The following is a 16,020-nucleotide window of genomic DNA, read 5'->3' as shown; positions in this document are numbered from 1 at the left end:
TACTGAATTAAAGACTCTGGTAGAAAACCATTTACAAATAAGCAAAAAGACTTTATTAATTTGGAAATATTAATTGGGAAGAATACATACTTTGTAAACGGGTTTCTACCAGAGCCTCTAATGTTTATAAATTTTTATCAACACAACTAATATACTACCGTATTTTCACGTAGATAACGCGCACCCGTGTAAAATGCGCACACGGGTATAGCGCGCGGAAAACAAGTTTATGTACAGAAATTTTTATATACCGTGCACACCCGTATACCGCGCATGCTGCCCGACTCTCCTTTCGCCCGCTCCGACTCTCCTCTCCCCCTTGAAATCCTGTCCCCACCCTGAAAGCCTGATGCCCCCCCCTGATGTCCGATTCACCCCCCCGCAGGACTGCTCACACCCCCACCCCGAAGGACCGCTCACCCGCACCCCCACCCTGAAGGACCGCTCGCACCCCCACAGCCTCCCGACCCCCCCCATCATGTAGAAGCTCCTACCGGTGTCCTGCTGCTTTCTCTTGGTGGTCCCGGCCTTTCCGTGAGCCCTGTGCCTGCGCTGCTTCCTCTTCCAGCGGTTCGCCCTTTCTCTAACGTCAAGCCCTCTTGCCTCGCCGACTCCCCGACACGATTGGGGCAAAAGGGAGCTCAAGCCCTCTTGCCCCAGCCATGCGGCACCCCCGACACGATCGGGGCAAAAGGGAGCCCAAGCCCTCTTGCCCCGCCAACTCCCCGACAATATCGGGCCAGGAGGGAGCCCAAACCCTCCTGGCCACGGCGACCCCCTACCCCCACCCCGCACTACATTACGGGCAGGAGGGATCCCAGGCCCTCCTGCCCTCGACGCATACCCCCCTCCCCCCAACGACCGCCACCCCAAGAACTCCGACCGCCCCCCCAGCCAACCCGCGACCCCCCTGGCCGACACTCACGACACCCACACACCCCTTCCCCGTACCTTTGTGTAGTTGGCTGGACAGACGGGAGCCAAACCCGCCTGTCTGGCAGGCAGCCAACGACGGAATGAGGCTGGATTGGCCCATCCGTCCCAAAGCTCCGCCTACTGGTGGGGCCTAAGGCGCCTGGGCCAATCAGAATAGGCCCGGGAGCCTTAGGTCCCTCCTGGGGGCGGGGCCTTGGGCACATGGTCGGGTAGGGCCCATGTGCCTCAGGCCCTGCCACTAGGAGGGACCTAAGGCTCCCGGGCCTATTCTGATTGGCCCAGGCGCCTTAGGCCCCACCAGTAGGTGGAGCTTTGGGACGGATGGGCCAATCCGGCCTCATTCCGTTGGCTGCCTGCCGGACAGGCGGGTTTGGCTCCTGTCTGACCGGCCAACTACACAAAGGTACGGGGAAGGGGGGGTGGGGGGTCGGCCAGGGGGGTCGCGGGTCGGCTGGGGGGGCGGTCGGAGGTTCTTGGGGGGGGCGTTCGTTGGGGGGAGGGGGGTTTGCGTTGAGGGCAGGAGGGCCTGGGATCCCTCCTGCCCGTAATGTAGTGCAGGTGGAGGTAGGGGGTCGCCGTGGCCAGGAGGGTTTGGGCTCCCTCCTGGCCCGAACAACTAGCTGGGGGGGTCGCCAGGGCCAGGAGGACTTGAGCTCCCTCCTGGCCCGAACAACTAGCGGGGGGGGGGGTGTCGCCAGGGCCAGGAGGGCTTGGGCTCCCTTTTGCCCTGATCGTGTCGGGGAGTCGGGGGGGCAAGAGGGCTTGAGCTCCCTCTTGCCCCGATCATGTCGGGGAGTCGGCGGGGCAAGAGGGCTTGACGTCGGAGAAAGGGAGGAACCGCTGGAAGAAGCAGCGAAGGCGCAGGGCTCACAGAAGGGCCGGGACCACCAAGAGGAAGCAGCAGGACACCGGTAGGAGCTTCTACATGATGGGGGGGGGGGGTTGGGAGGCTGTGGTGGTGCGAGCGGTCCTTCGGGGTGGGGGTGCGAGCGGTCCTGCGGGGGGGGGGGGGGTGAATCGGATGTCGGGGGAACGGGGAACTATGTAAAAAAAATTTTGTACAACGCGCAAGGTTATGCACGGTTTGTAAAATCGTGTATAATGCGCGCGTTATATGCGTGAAAATACGGTACTTTATCCTGAAGCAAAAAAAAAAAAAAAAAGAAATAGAATTCTTTTCCTACCTTTGTTGCCTGGTTTCTGCTTTCCTCATGTTCTCATTCAATTCCTTCCATCCACTGTCTCTCTTCACTCTGCGTCTTTCATTTGCTCTGTTACTGTGCCTCTCCCTTTCTCCCCCCTTCCAAATTGGTCTGGCACCCATCTTCTTCCCTCCGCTCCCCCCACAGTCTGGCATCTCTGTCTTCTTCCCTGCCAGAGTCTTCTCCCCACTCTCTCCTCCCCACTCTCTCCTCCCCCTTTCAGCATCCTTCTCCCCCCTCTGTCTTCCCCATGTCCTTTCAGCGTCCTTCTCCCCCCCGTCTTCCCCATGTCCTTTCAGCGTCCTTCTCCTCCCTGTCTTCCCCATGTCCTTTCAGCGTCCTTCTCCCCCGCCCATCTTCCCCAAGTCCTTTCAGCGTCCTTCTCCCCCGCCCATCTTCCCCAAGTCCTTTCAGCGTCCTTCTCCCCCGTCTTCCCCATGTCCTTTCAGCGTCCTTCTCCCCCCCGTCTTTCCCATGTCCTTTCAGCGTCCTTCTCCCCCCCGTCTTCCACATGTGCTTTCAGCGTCCTTCTCCCCCCTCTGTCTTCCACATGTGCTTTCAGCGTCCTTCTCCCCCCTCTGTCTTCCACATGTGCTTTCAGCGTCCTTCTCCCCCCTCTGTCTTCCACATGTGCTTTCAGCGTCCTTCTCCCCCCTCTGTCTTCCACATGTGCTTTCAGCGTCCTTCTCCCCCCTCTATCTTCCACATGTGCTTTCAGCGTCCTTCTCCCCCCTCTGTCTTCCCCATGTGCTTTCAGCGTCCTTCTCCCCCCCGTCTTCCCCATGGCCTTTCAGCGTCCTTCTCCCCCCCCCCCCCGTCTTCCCCATGGCCTTTCAGCATCCTTCTCCACCCCTTTGTCTTCCCCAGTGCTTTCAGCGTCCTCCTCCCCCCTCAGTTTTACCCATTTCCCTTAAGCGTCTTTTCCTCTCCACTCCACCTTTCCTCCCTTTCTCTCTCCCTGCCCCCTTACCTTTGTGGTGCTTCCCCGCCCGAGCGACAACAGAACAGGCCCGGTCTGACAAACCTCCCTGCCCTTAACCGCGAATCTAAATTACCTTCTTACAGCTGCTGTAAGAAGGTAATTTAGATTCGCGGCTACAGGGCAGGGAGGTTTGTCGGACCGGGGCTGTTGTCGGTCGGTCGGGGAAGCACCACAAAAGTAAGGGCACCTGGCCGGCTGTGCTGCACCTGGAGCGGACCGCCCCCCTCCCTTGGTACGCCGCAAGGCTACTCTCCTTCTCCTTACCTGCACTGCCTGCATCATAGAGCCGGACGGAAGTCTTCCTGACGTCAGCGCTGACGTCGGGAAGACTTCCGTTCGGCTCTGTGCTGCAAGCAGAGCAGGTAGGGAGAAGAAGAGCCGCGCAACTGAGTACATCCAGCCCTGCAGGAACCCCGCGACCCTAGGGGGCGTCCCCACGGGATCCCCGCAACCCTAGGGGGCGTCCCGACGGGATCCCCGTGACCCGAAGGGGGAACCCGCGGGTCCCGCAGGATTCCCGTCGTCCCCATTCCCGTGCAGCTCTCTATCCCACCCTGCTGTCAGAGAGTAAGCATATAAGTTGAAATTGTGAGCTGACCGTAGGAAGTTTTTGTCAACACAAACTTTTCACATTTTTGAGAATAAACACACTACTGAAGGACGTGAATTGGACTGTAACCCTGCGCATTGATCAAACGGATAAGCCCGTCAGATAAGTAAAAATTTTTTTTATGGTAAACAGCATACAAGGACCATTCAAAAAGTATCAGACCTTAATTTTTCTTGCATAAACAAATAAAGCTAGGGAGGCGTGCTTGAATTTTTTCCCGCCTACTGAAGCTGTTGGTCCCCAGCAGACCGCCGATGAGTGAGGAAGTGTAAGTGAGCGCCGTTGGATTTTTGTTTTTGACAAAATGACAGAAAAAGTTGAACAATGCTACTGCATTAAATTTTGTGTAAACCTTGGCGATTCCCAAATGGAAACAATCTGCGAGATTCAACAGGCCTTCGGAGACGAAGCAATGGGCACCACACAGATAAAGGAGTGGTATAACTGCTTCAGAGATGGCAGCACATCAGTGGAGAGTGAAGCACTGACAGGTAGGCCCTCAACATCAGAAATGAGATCGTCAATGACCAAGTGAGGACCCTGGTGATGCAGGATCGTCGAATCATGATCAGAGAACTTGCAGACAAGGCAACTATCAGCGTGGAATCCGTTCATTCTATTTTGGCTGAGGATTCGTGCCAAAGCTGCTAACAATCGAGCAGAAGCAACTCCATTTGGAGATCGCACAGTACATGTTAGTAAACAAAAAGAGTGGAGAGCTATGTATGTTAACGCACACAGCCTAGGGAATAAATTTCTAGAACTGGAAACAGAAATAGTTAATGCAGACCTAGACGTAGTAGCAATTTCAGAAACATGGTTCACAGACTCTCATGGGTGGGATATAACTATACCAGGATACAACCTGCTTCGCCAAGATAGAGAGGGTAAGTTAGGAGGAGGGGTAGCACTTTATATCAAAGAAAACATCAAGACAACCAGAATCACAGATATCAAGTATACTGGGGAATCCATCTGGGTAAACCTGGCCAGAGGCGGAGAAAAATGCCTGTATCTTGGTGTGGTGTACAGACCTCCAAGACAATCGGAGCACAAGGACATTGAATTAATTGAAGACATTGAGAATATCACCTTACGGGGAGACGTTGTTCTGTTGGGAGACTTTAACATGCCTGATGTAGATTGGAACACACTCTCAGCGACTACTTATGATAGCAGGAGGATATTAACATCCATGAAGGGAGTACGACTCAAACAATTGGTATTAGAGCCCACTAGGTCCCAGGCCATCCTGGACCTGGTACTTACGAACGGGGAAAGCGTCTCAGAGATCTCGGTGGGAGAACCGCTAGCCACCAGTGACCATAACATGGTATGGTTCAACCTTAGGAAAGGCTTCCCTAGATCACAAACAAAAACAAGGGTACTCAATTTCCGGGGCACTGACTTCACACGCATGGGAGACTTCGTCCATCAGACGCTTCAGGTTCAAGAAGTAACGGAGAATGTGGAGGTTATGTGGTCAACCTTGAAATCGACCCTTCATGAGGCAACTATCCGCTACATAAAATCAGTAACTAAACAACAAAGAAAAAAGAAACCCCAATGGTTCACTGATGAGGTCTCGTACCTCGTCAAGGATAAGAAAAGAGCGTTTCTCTTGTACAAACGCACGGGGGAAAAAGAAGCAAACATTGAATACAGGACAAAGTCTGCAGCGGTCAAAACAGCAGTCAGGGAGGCCAAACTTCGAATGGAAGAAACTTTAGCGAAGAACATTAAAAAAGGGGACAAATCCTTCTTCAGGTACATTAGCGACAGGAAAAAGAACGCAGACGGGATAGTACGCCTTAGAACGCCAGACGGGAATTATGTGGAAACAGATTCTGAAAAAGCCAAACTACTGAACGATTACTTCTGTTCAGTCTTTACCTGCGAGGCGCCAGGGCACGGGCCACGGCTGGAAGCAAAGGAAAGCAAGAAAGACCCATTTCTGAATTTTGAGTTCACACCAGCTGATGTTTACAGAGAACTTTCAAGACTCAAGGTGAACAAAGCCATGGGACCGGACAATTTGCACCCAAGAGTGATCAGAGAGCTGTGCGATGTTCTGGCGGAACCGTTAGCCATGCTCTTCAATCTCTCCCTAAATACGGGGAGAGTCCCCCTGGACTGGAAAACAGCTAACGTCGTTCCTCTGCACAAAAAGGGTTGCAGAGCTGAGGCTGCGAATTACAGACCGGTGAGTCTCACATCAATAGTGTGCAAACTCATGGAAACTCTACTCAAAGGTAAATTAGACACGATAATGGATGAAGGGAATCTAAGGGATCCCTGTCAACATGGATTCACCAGAGGCAGATCATGCCAATCCAATCTTATAAGCTTCTTCGATTGGGTGACAGGAAAGCTAGACTTGGGAGAGTCTCTGGACATAGTGTACTTGGATTTCAGTAAAGCTTTTGACAGTGTCCCACACCGTAGACTACTAAACAAGATGAAATCAATGGGTTTGGGTGAGAAACTAACTGCATGGGTCAGTGATTGGCTGAGTGGAAGACTTCAGAGGGTGGTGGTCAACGGCACCCTCTCTGAGACATCGGAGGTGACTAGTGGAGTGCCGCAGGGCTCAGTCCTGGGACCATCCCTTTTCAACATATTCATAGGGGACTTGACCCGGGGGCTTCAGGGTAAAGTAGCACTGTTCGCCGATGATGCCAAACTGTGTAACATAGTAAGTGAAAGCAACCTACAGGATAGTATGACACAAGATCTGATCACGTTAGAAAACTGGTCCTCGACATGGCAGCTATTCTTCAACGCTAAAAAATGTAAGGTCATGCATCTCAGCAGAGGAAATCCATGCAGAACATACTCCTTGAATGGAGAAACGCTAGCTAGGACCTCAGAGGAACGGGACTTGGGGGTAATCATCAGTGCAGACATGAAGGCTGCCAAACAAGTAGAGAAGGCCTCATCAAAGGCAAGGCAAATGATGGGATGTATCAATAGAAGCTTCGTCAGCCGGAAACCTGAAGTCATAATGCCACTTTATAGAACCATGGTGAGACCCCATCTGGAATACTGTGTGCAATTCTGGAGGCCGCATTACCGGAAAGATGTGCTTCGAGCTGAGTCGGTCCAGAGGATGGCCACTAGGATGGTCTTGGGGCTCAGGGGTCTCTCATACGAAGAAAGACTGGGCAAACTGCAGCTCTATACCCTAGAGGAGCGCAGGGAAAGGGGTGACATGATTGAGACATTTAAGTACGTCACGGGTCGTGTCGAGGTGGAAAACGATATATTCTTTCCCAAGGGACCCTCGGTCACAAGGGGGCACCCGCTCAAACTCAGAGGAGGGAAATTTAGTGGTGACACCAGGAAGTATTTCTTCACAGAAAGGGTGGTAGATCACTGGAACAGACTTCCGGTGCAGGTGATCAAGGCCACCAGCGTGCTCGACTTTAAGAATAAATGGGACATCCACGTGGGATCCCTACGAGGGTCGAGTTAAGGAACTAGGTCATTAGCATTCAGACTTAATGGGGTGGGTCAATAGAGTGGGCAGACTTGATGGGCTATGGCCCTTTTCTGCCGTCATCTTTCTATGTTTCTATCCCAACTTCCTCAGCACAGTGATCACTGGCGATGAGTCCTGGGTTTATGAGTACAACACAGAAACCAAGTTGATTTTACTTGAAATCTGTTTTTATTGGCAAAAAGAATAGCAACCAATAACCACATGTGACAAATAAGAATTGGTACTTTTCCAACAGTATACAAAAAGAGGGTCACCTCCCTCCCCCCACAAGAGGACTGGACTCTGATGTCCTCTCTCGGGTTACAAAGAGACCCAATCCCCCCAAAGACCCAGAGCAAAAGGAAACCAAGTTCAGACAGGTGAGGCAGCATACAACTGCAGTCTGTTCAAAATTAGACTACGACTACAACTAAGACTCCTCGGAGACCAACTGTCCAAATAAGGAGATCAAGTACGAACAAAGTCTTTGCTCTGGCGACGAGAGGAGTAAGCCTGCCTGTCTTCCCAGCCCATAAATTCGGGTAATTTATTCCTCCAATACCAAAAGGAGGTAAGAACTTTTTCCCCAAAATATAACAGCTGGCTTGGAGGTAGGCTCCAAAGGGTGGTGGTGAACGGCACCCCCTCCGAAATAACGGAGGTGATTAGTGGAATTCCACAGGGCTCAGTCTTGGGCCCAATCCTATTCAACATCTTTATAAGAGACTTGGCAGAAGGGCTTCGAGGTAAAATAACATTATTCGCCGATGACGCCAAACTGAGTAATGTAGTGGGCAAATGCACAACAGACGAAGATTCAGTGCCCGACAACATGATGCACGACCTACTGGAGCGATGGTCTAGGACATGGCAACTCAACTTCAATGCCAAAAAATGCAAAATTATGCACCTGGGCAGCCAGAATCCATGCAAGTCTTATACCCTTAATGGCGAGATCCTAGCAAAAACAGTAGCAGAACGAGACTTGGGGGTAATCGTCAGTGAGGACATGAAGTCTGCCAATCAAGTGGAGCAGGCTTCGTCCAAGGCAAGACAAATCATGGGCTGCATACGAAGGGGTTTCGTCAGTCGTAAGGCGGAAGTCATTATGCCATTGTATAGATCCATGGTGAGGCCCCACCTGGAATACTGTGTGCAATTCTGGAGGCCGCATTATCGCAAGGATGTGCTGAGACTGAAGTCGGTGCAAAGAATGGCCACCCGGATGGTCTCGGGACTCAAGGATCTACCATACGAAAAACGGCTTGACAAATTACAGCTATACTCGCTCGAGGAGCGCAGAGAGAGGGGGGACATGATCGAGACGTTCAAGTATCTTATGGGCCGCATCGAGGCGGAGGAAGATATCTTCTTTATCAAGGGTCCCACGACAACAAGAGGGCATCCGTTGAAAATCAGGGGCAGGAAACTACGAGGTGACACCAGGAAATTCTTTTTCACTGAAAGAGTGGTTGATCGCTGGAATAGTCTTCCACTACAGGTGATTGAGGCCAGCAGCGTGCCTGATTTTAAGGCCAAATGGGATCGGCACATGGGATCTATTCACAGGGCAAAGGTAGGGGAGGGACATTAAGGTGGGCAGACTAGATGGGCCGTGGGCCCTTATCTGCCGTCTATTTCTATGTTTCTATGTTATTTACTCAAAAACAATTTTTCAGCAGAGGTATAAGCAGAAAATGCAGAGAAGTGAGCAAACAGCATGTGAAACACAGAAAGATGGACAGGAGCCTGAAGCAGGCCTTGAAGGAAGGAGACCAAGTCCTCCCCAAAAACCCTGAATACTCTCACCAACTCCAAAGGCCATGAAAGTAAGAATACACTTCAGCGAGGCAAGTGAGACAGTGTTGGGTATCCACACAGCCCATATAGTAGGCCTGGCTCTGGGAAGTATAGGCCCTCAACAGGGTTCTACAATGGCACTCACGAAGCTCTGCATTATATACTAAAGCCGGGATTCGTAGGAGAGCTCGGAGCAACGAGTCCGCCCCAAGATCCCTCTCTAAATCCCTCTGCCAAGCCTCTAATACAAAAGAGAAGTCTCGAGGAGGCCCCAGGGTACCAAGCTGTTGATGAAAAAAGGAGACCGAGACCCGATGTTCTGGATCCTCCCCCTCCCTCCCCCAAGAAGGCTCGAAACTGAAGCCCAAAGGCTAAAGAAAGGGAATCCCTAGGGAGAGATCTCACTTAGTGCAGCAACTGACAATGAGCGTAAGCAAGGCCAAGGGAAGGTTCCCCGTCATGAATACTAAAAGGATGTTGAAGATGAAATAGTGAGGTAAATGTGGAAGGTTTCCCCTCATCCCGCAACATCTGAAAAAGGAACTCAAAGCCCCTAGCCCGCCATTTATCGAAAACCGAAGGAACCAATCCCAGAGGGAAGGAGAGATTACCAGTCAGAAGCAGCAACACACTGACATGGGAGTCCTGATGCTACAGGTGGAGTATCCGCCGCCACACCTCCCAAAGAGGTCGAAACAAGACACTACGTCGACTAGGAACAGTCAACCGAGCGTGAAGAAGAGACAGAAGGTGAGCAGGATAAAAATAATCACATTTGAGGGAGACGTTAGTATACAGAATAGTACCCAAGACCCAATCCTGAATATGCAGCAGAAGACAAGCCTGATTATAAAGAACAATATTCGGCACTCCTAAGCCTCCCCGGTCCCACGAGCCCACCATCAACTGCCACCGCATTTTAGGCATTTTAGAGCAAAGAGTTGAAAGTCCGGACATCCTTGTGCAAGAGACACAGAGGAAGCGTCTGCAGAACGTAGAACCATTTAAAGAACAGCACCATCTGAAAGAGATGCTTTCCCCATCAAGGAGAGCGGCAAATCATGCCAAGCAGCCAGGACCGAGCCTGTAGAAGACAATAGACGCGCTACGTTCAACATGTAAAGCTCCTGAACATCCATAGAGAGCTAGATCCCCAAGTAGCGAAAGGAGGATTCAGCCCATTTCAACAGAAAGGCCCCTCCCCAAGACTCTCGGTGCCGTGCCATAGAGGCCAATGCCTCAGACTTAGTCAGATTCAGTGCAAAACCCGAAAAATCCCTAAATTCCCGAACGCTCTCCAGGAGAGTAGGCAGAGAATGATGCGGATCAGTCAGGAAGACCAGGAGATCATCAGCAAACGCCGCCACCTTAAAATGGGTAGCACCCAGTTGAAGGCCACTGATGTCCACATTAGATTGCAGCTCCCAAATCAACGAGTCCAAATAAAGTGCAAAAAGCAACGGCGAAAGAGGGCAGCCCTGACTGGTACCCCTCCGAATCGCAAGTTTATTTTATTACAATGGAAGCATTCAACATCTCCGAGGCCAAAAAAAGCAAGGCAGGTCTGCAGCAATGTCAAAGTCATTCTGACCATCTTCTTTGAATCCAGTGGTTCATCACGAGTACGCACCACATGGCACAACCATCACCAAGGGGTACTACCAAGAGGTTGTGCGTTGCCTTCATAATGCTGTGAGACGCAAACAGCTGGACGTGGGCAGCAGGCAATTGGCAGCTCCATCATGATAACGCACCTGCCTATTCTTCACATTTGATACAGAGTTTCCTGGCCAAACATAACACACCTGTGATTCCTCGGGCTTCTTACTCTCCTGACATGGCTCTGTGTGACTTCTGGCTTTTCCCCAAGCTGAAAATGCCCCTGAAAGGGACCAGATTTCAGTCAAGAGAATACATAATTGCGAGCAATCCTAAGAGGCTTTCCAGTGCTGCTTCTGACAGTGGCAGAACCATTGGAAGAAGTGTGTGGTAGCCCAAGGGGACAACTTTGAAGGAGATTAGTATAAGATTGTTGTATCTGAATACGAGTATTTTTTATGAATAAAGGTCTGATACTTTTTGAACGGCCCTCGTATATAGGGTACTGCTTAATCTATTGTGCAATGATGGTTCCCCTCATTCCAATTCATGGTCTAAGTTTTATGACCTGGGTGGAGGTGTACTGAGCACATTGTACAAATTAAGGCACTTCAACAACAAAAAATTTAAATTTTTATTTGCGGTGTAAATTAAGAATTAATAGGTGTATACAAAATAGAAAGTAAGAATAAAATATAAACATCAACCAGCATTTAGGATATACATTATATTTAATATGAGACAATATATTTAATAAGAGAGTGAGAAGGACCTCAAGAAGTTGAAAGAAGCTGAAAGAAGAAAGCGAGAAAATGGAACTGTACCTGAATATCAAGAAGACCAAAATCATGACCACCGCCAACAAGAAAATTCACATAAAGATTAACAATGAAGAAATAGAAGAGGTTGACAGCTTGTTTTCCTTGGGTCCCTCATTGATCACTGTGGTGGTTCAACAGCAGAGATAAAGTGTTAATTAGCACTGGGTCATGCAACCATGGTGAGCATCGACCAAATATGGAAGTGCAATGACATCTGTCATCAAACAAAAGACTGATCACTGCCATTGTGTTCCCAATCAGGACATATAGTTGCAAGACATGGACACTCACTAAAACAGATAGAAGAAAAATTGATGCCTTTGAGCTGTACTGCTGGAGAAGACTTCTATGAATCCCATGAACAGCTAGGATCCAACAAAGATGTTCTTGATCATATAAACCCAGAGTTGTTCCTGGAAGGCAAGATTACTAGACAGAAACTGGCCTATTTTGTTCATGTAATGAGGGCAAATTCATTAGAAAAGGAGGTGCTACTTGGAATAGTCAGTGGTAAAAGGAAGCAGGAGAGACCAAAAGCCTATTGGCTGGATATCATAAAAAATAACACGGAAATGGACATAAGCAATTGAAAGAAGCTTTGGAAAACAGGTAAATATGGCGAGGACTGGCCTATAGCATATCCAAGGGTCTGACATGACTGAATGGATAGTAGCTGTAGTGATGACTTTTGGCTGTCTGATCATCTCTTTGTTCTGACTAATCCGTCTCTGCGAGGTAGGCTGGCTTCTAAGACCTCAGTAGTCCGTTGGATTCGTATGACCATTTCAGCAACTTACATCACCCGTGGCAAGCAGCTGCTGGTTTCTCTTAAGATTCACCCGACTAAAGTGTTGCTGCCTCGTGGGCAGAGTCTTGAGTGATTCATCCAGATGAAATTTGCAGGGTCGCTACTTGGTTCTCTCTTCATACCTTTACCCTGCTTCGCAAGCCTTTGTCTAAGGCCTCTATTGCTAGATGGATTTGCATTGCTGGCCTGCAGTAAGAAACCAACAGTTTCTCTCAAGGTACACTCGACAAGGAGTATCACCTCTTCCTGGGCAGAATCTCGGGCAGTTCTTCCCACAGAGATTTGTTGAGCAGCTGCTTGGTCTACTCTACATACTTTTTCAAAATTTTACAAAGTGGATGTGGTGGCTCAGGAGGATGCCGCTTTTATAATAATAATAACAGTTTATATACCGCAGGGCCGTGACGTTCTATACGGTTTACAATGATTAAAAATGCTACAAATTGAGTAGAACTAACAAAGTTAGTGATTAGTGTCTAACAGTTCTAGAGAACAATTGTTGTGGGAAATTGTACAGTTCAGCCCTAAGTACTTCAGGAGCAGATATGTTTTTAGGTGTTCCCTAAATTCACCATAATGCAGCTTGATAAGAGAAAAGATGTTGATGTTTTTTTAATTTACATCCTCTAACCATTGGTGAGACAAACTTCAAGTGTGAGCTTCTCTTATGTCTATTGGTTGAGAAAGAGAAAAGATCAATTATATATTTGGTTGCTAAACCGAATAGTACCTTGAAGCAAAAACAGCCAAATTTAAACTTTACACGTGCTTCTATCGGCAACCAGTGCAGAAGTCAGTAGGATAGGGTTACGTGATTGGATTTCTTCAACCCCAAAATCAGCCTGAGCGCTACATTTTGCACTAGTTGTAATCTCTGCATATTCTTCTGGGAAATTGCCAGATGGGCGATATTGCAGTAGTCAAGATGGCTCAGTATGAGGGATTGTACCAGAATTCTGAATGATGATGCCTCAAAATATGCTTTAATGGACCGAAGCTTCCAGAGAGTAAAAAAACCCTTTCTGACCAAGGAGTCCACTTGGTCTTTCATGGTTAGGCCCTGGTCCAATATTACCCCCAGTACCTTCGTTGTAGGTTGAATAGGGCAACTGAGTTTATTGATGTATAGTGATGCTTTAGTGTCAAGTTGGTGTGGTGAGGCTACAAAGAATTTTGTTTTTTCTGAATTAAGCTTCAGTTTAAATTCAGTCGTCCATTGGTCCATCAAGTTTAGTGCTTCTGTTGCCATAGGGGTAGCTTCAGAGAGAGAAGTAGCGAATGGGATAATAATCGTAAAGTCATCTGCGTAACTAAATAATTTTATCCCTCGCTGGGTCAATTGCGCACCTAGTAATGACATGTAAACATTGAAAAGCAATGGGGATAATGGTGACTCCTGCGGAACGCCAGATGGATTACTCCAGGTATTAGAGAGGTTGTAATTCAAACGAACTTGATAGATGCGGGACATAAGGAAACCTCGGAACAGTCTTAACACCTCTCTTCTGATACCAATTGTGTATAATCATTGTAACAGTTCTCATGATCCACCAAGTCAAAGGCAGAGCTCATGTCAAATTGCTTGATCAGGGCATTAAAGCCCCTGCTAAATAAGGAGCGTAAATTATCCAAGATGGCAATAACTGTCTTGGTGCTAAACAAAGGTCTAAACCAGATTGGGTCCCCAGTCTTGTGAACTGGCTCTTCTGTCCCATCCTAGACGTCAGCCACTTCTTTGGTACATCACCACACGTACAGAATCCAGAGTAGATGTAACAGAATGAAAGATTAGGTTCTTACCTGAATAATTTTCTTTCTGTTTTTGATAATCTACTATGGATTCCTCTGTCTATTCTTTATTGCCTGCTTTTCTGCCTTAGATATTTCTGTGTTCCAGGCCTGGAGTAGTAGTTCTGTCAGCCAGATGGCTAAACATTAAGAAATCCAGTATGAGTAAGTGTATTCCTATGACTCCCTTAATGTTTGTTCCCATTGTACATAGCAGGTTGTTTCTCTATGGTTCTTTTCCGATTGTTGTGTTGAATTGTTCTAATTCTTGTTTTTTGAGTTAGAGTAGAACATAATTGTTTATTGTATGTGGGGAGATTCCTTGTTTCCCTCCTTCTTTGTCTTCTGTTCCAGTGGAGATCGATTGCTTTGGGACTTAACTGGAGGGTGCTTTGGACTTTGCTTCCATATGGGAGGTGCTCAAAGCTGTAAGCATTCTCACTTCTGCAAGTCCAGTTCATAGGAATGGATTGATATGTACGGAATCCATAGTAGATTAACAGAAAGATTATCCAGGTAAAAACATACCGGTAATCTTTCATTTTTGAACATTTTAGTAATGATTTTCAAACACACACAGTCTAAATTTGAATTTAGTTAATGTTAGTTAAGCTATCCAATCCTTTGCTTTTTGTTTGTTGTCTGGTACATAGCTAATTATCTACTCCTCCGCTTTTATGTTTCTGAAAAACAAATAAGACATTTGATTTTAAGTCATTTATATTTTCAGGTGGAATTCGAAGGATTGAAACATGAGTTCAAAGGGAAGGAGGAGGAAACTGAGATCCTTAATGGGCAGCTGATGGAAATGAGCCAGTTGAAGGAGATCTTGGAGCGACAATTAGAGGAGGCCCTGGAGACACTGAAGAGTGAACGAGAGCAGAAGAATGAGTTGCGCCGGGAGTTGTCAGGTTTTCTTAGTACCTATGACTCTCTAGGTAACCTGCAGGCAAATCTGGATGAGCTGAATGAGGAGGAATTTGATAGTGGCTATGGCAAACTAAATGGGGAGATCCGAATGTCCACACCCCGTAACAGCAATGTGTGCCGACCTGGTCCAAGCCTGGCCTCAGACTTATTCAGTGAACTCAGCCTGTCAGAGATTCAAAAGCTGAAGCAGCAGCTCCTACAGGTACCATTTCACATCTTGTCGTCTTTCTTCATGTGGTTTCAGCAGGGCCCAAACACCCAAAAATTTGGACTGGAATTCAGGAGGCACTTTGCTACTGAACTAATGTCCTCCTTAATTACCTCTGGAGGCTGTCGATTAGGGAGATATTTAAGGGCAGCCTTGGGTTCCCTGTATTTAGTGTGTTTGAAAGTATATTTCTGGCAGCACAAAAGGTGTTCCTCTTAAATGGTCAGATGCCACCTAACACTTTAAAATCCTATTGGAAATTACACTATTGCCGGGGGGGGGGGGTATAGTTTATCAATTTGTATTTTTGCTGAAAAATGCAGAGTGGGTGTTCCTGAAAGATTTTCACATAGATAAAAGGATCTACAAAATTCTTGTTATACTACTAGAATGTTAATTAAGCCATCTTTCCAAGTAAATCTTGATTAAAGCTTTTAAAATGTCAATAAAATTGAGGAAACTGGCTGAAAGACATGCCAAAGATGTGGTTCTTGAAGTTCATGTAAATTACAGCTGCTGCCATCTGAGAATGCTGTCCTTGGTAGTTTCTGCCATTTCAAATTCATAACCAGTTTGAGTTGTGTGAATTAGAGAATAACATGGGGACAAATTTTTCCCTGTCCCTACAGGAACTCATTTTCCTGTCCCAGTGAGTTCTTTTCCTGTCCCTGCCCTGTTCAACCAAGCTCTGTCCTCATCTGCACAAGCCTCAAACAAACACTTTAAAATCACAAGTGTTCAAGGCTTGTGCCGTTAAGGTAGAGCTTACAGAAATGTGGCAAAGACAGGGACAGTGACAAAACTCACGGGGACGGGGAAATTGAGTTCCTGCAGGGATGGGGACAAATCTGTCCC

At 48.0% G+C, this 16,020-nt stretch overlaps 1 protein-coding gene across 3 annotated transcripts in view; it reads left to right on the top strand.

The window, feature by feature from the left end:
- The window catches only part of LOC117349164 (protein bicaudal D homolog 2-like), a 136,539-nt gene that overhangs the window by 54,082 nt on the left and 66,437 nt on the right, over positions 1 to 16,020 (top strand). For all 3 annotated transcript variants that reach the window (XM_033922281.1, XM_033922298.1, XM_033922289.1), the window contains exon 5: positions 14,758 to 15,159. In XM_033922281.1, the coding sequence (XP_033778172.1) occupies positions 14,758 to 15,159 (402 nt within the window). The remainder of the gene's footprint in view (positions 1 to 14,757; positions 15,160 to 16,020) is intronic.

Source organism: Geotrypetes seraphini, chromosome 1, assembly GCF_902459505.1.
Source record: "Geotrypetes seraphini chromosome 1, aGeoSer1.1, whole genome shotgun sequence".
NCBI classification, from domain to species: Eukaryota; Metazoa; Chordata; class Amphibia; order Gymnophiona; family Dermophiidae; genus Geotrypetes; species Geotrypetes seraphini.
Note: the sequence above shows the minus strand (reverse complement) of the source record. Positions and strands in the feature narration are given on the sequence as shown.